The sequence below is a fragment of the Schistosoma mansoni genome, chromosome W, assembly GCF_000237925.1.
Source record: "Schistosoma mansoni strain Puerto Rico chromosome W, complete genome".
NCBI classification, from domain to species: Eukaryota; Metazoa; Platyhelminthes; class Trematoda; order Strigeidida; family Schistosomatidae; genus Schistosoma; species Schistosoma mansoni.
Window position 1 is genome coordinate 54,070,846 of NC_031502.1, and position 2,077 is coordinate 54,072,922.

Consider the following 2,077-nt stretch of genomic DNA (forward strand, 5'->3'; position numbering starts at 1 on the left):
GAACTTTAAATAATTTACTGTCCTCTAAAGGATTGTTCCTTTCTCAATTTCACAGTAACGTATGTTATCACTTTAAACTAATTGAATGTATTATTTTGTATAAAGCAAAAAAATTATAACACAAATTTATAATATTCTAAGTACAATATTGTCTCTGTTTTGTTTTATATTGATAAGTATATTGATAATGAGTAAAGCTTAGATGTTATATCCCGTGGAGAATTATGAATGGTAACTTTGAGAACTGTTTATGGACCAATGTGATATGTATATTTCTTATTGCATAATTGTTAAGTAACTAAACTATTCATATTCGTGTTCCTCTTATCATAAGCTTTATTTTGACCTATAGACTATTACTATACAATTTGCTATTCCTGGGTTATACCCTGTCTGTTAATTACTGTTCCCTCTATTCACAGCCACATTTAGCCAAATCTCGTACAAATGTTATTTTCTATTTTATGGTACGATGTGATCAGTTTGTTTGGTATATGAACCCAGTATGTTTGAGAATAATGATTGATATTGCAGAGGCTGTTGTTGGTGTTCTGGACTTAACTTGCTGGGCTGGGCAGCAAGCAGGACCGATAAGTACTCGAGACTGCTCTTACGGGTTTTGCGTGTCATTGGTTCGATCAATAAATCGCTTCTCTCTAATAAGCGGGCACAAGTTATAACATTAGACAACTGATTACCTAAATTCAGAATGTAAGAGTGAATGCCATACATTTCGTTAGCTTTCATTGTATGATTATTATATGTCGACGAAATTGAGAGAGGTGACATTCTTTCTTAATGCCGTAATATAAAAAAAGCAAAGTTACGCTGTTATATACATATGTATTCTTCTCAGTCTGGTAGCCTACACATATGAAGAGTTATAAACACTTATTACTCAACTTATGAAAATAAACCTTTCGTCATAGACTTGGTTTTCTCTTAGATGTTTGGTTAGTCGAAATTCTGAACCATATTAAGAAAATAAACCGAACAACGTAACATTAAATATGCCTACAGAGTGTTTTAAAAGTGTGATTGAAGTTAAGATCATTTATGACCATGTAAAACCTCTAAATAACTCATTATTATTATTGATTACTTAACAAATACTTTGACAGAATTTCGTTTGACTTTAAAAAAAACAAAAAATAAAAAATAATTTGTGCCGTGTGTTATGACCGAAAATGTTGTAATATTCGGCTAGTTTAATGGAAAAACTATGCTTTCACTAACTAACGACCTACTCCGAGTCCATTAAGTTATATCCCCTAGCTTTCAAGCACCCAGTTTTAGAAAATATGTTTTAAACTACTATTAAGTAGTATAAGCGAGTTTACATAAATTATTTTAGACAATTTTCCCTTAATGTATATGAACATAGTTTGCAGACGGTTTAAGGTTAAAATATTCAATATGCCCAAAGTAAACGTTTGTTATACTTTATTTAGTGAAGCTTAAGTGATTAATCGATACGGAAGTTAAAACTGACCCGTATTTATATTCCGAAAGTAGACAAACATTCGATAATAAGTCATAGGGGATAGATTTTAATAATTATGGTAAAAATAACTCATTACGTAACCATTGCCAAAATTCAAAACAATTATTCTTCTTGCTGCTTTAAAAAACATTAAGATGTTGAAGGTTGTCAGAACCATATGATATTGTAGCATACTACATTTCGTGCAATCTAATCACATTTATACCTTTTAGGAATATTTATATATGAAACATAAAAAGTCAATTAGACAAATGGAAGGTAAGAGGAAACAACGATAACAATAAAGTACACAGTGTGAAAGACAATATGAGAACCTCCCTGAACAATAAATCAGTAACATCCAAGTAGGTTACGGGTGAGAACAAATCGTTTATGAAAAAATAAGGGAGGTTTCAGTCCTTGCATAGCCAGGGCTCCAACAAACTTTAGCATATGCCGTGAAACACTTTTGTATAACACTGCAAACACTGACTAGATATCAAACCTATGACGCTACTCAATCAAATATTTCTCAATGGAGGAAAATATTTATCTGTCCTGTGGTCTTATTTGAATATTAGAGTTCATTTGCTT

At 31.3% G+C, this 2,077-nt stretch overlaps 1 protein-coding gene across 1 annotated transcript; it reads left to right on the forward strand.

The window, feature by feature from the left end:
- Nucleotides 1–464: 464 nt before the first annotated feature.
- Nucleotides 465–680, forward strand: Smp_204030 (uncharacterized protein; the record flags this gene model as incomplete). The annotated part of the gene is made up of 1 exon (XM_018790170.1): nt 465–680. One exon carries the CDS (start codon nt 465–467, stop codon nt 678–680), a length of 216 nt encoding a protein of 71 aa, XP_018655540.1.
- Between the last annotated feature and the right edge of the window lie 1,397 nt (nt 681–2,077).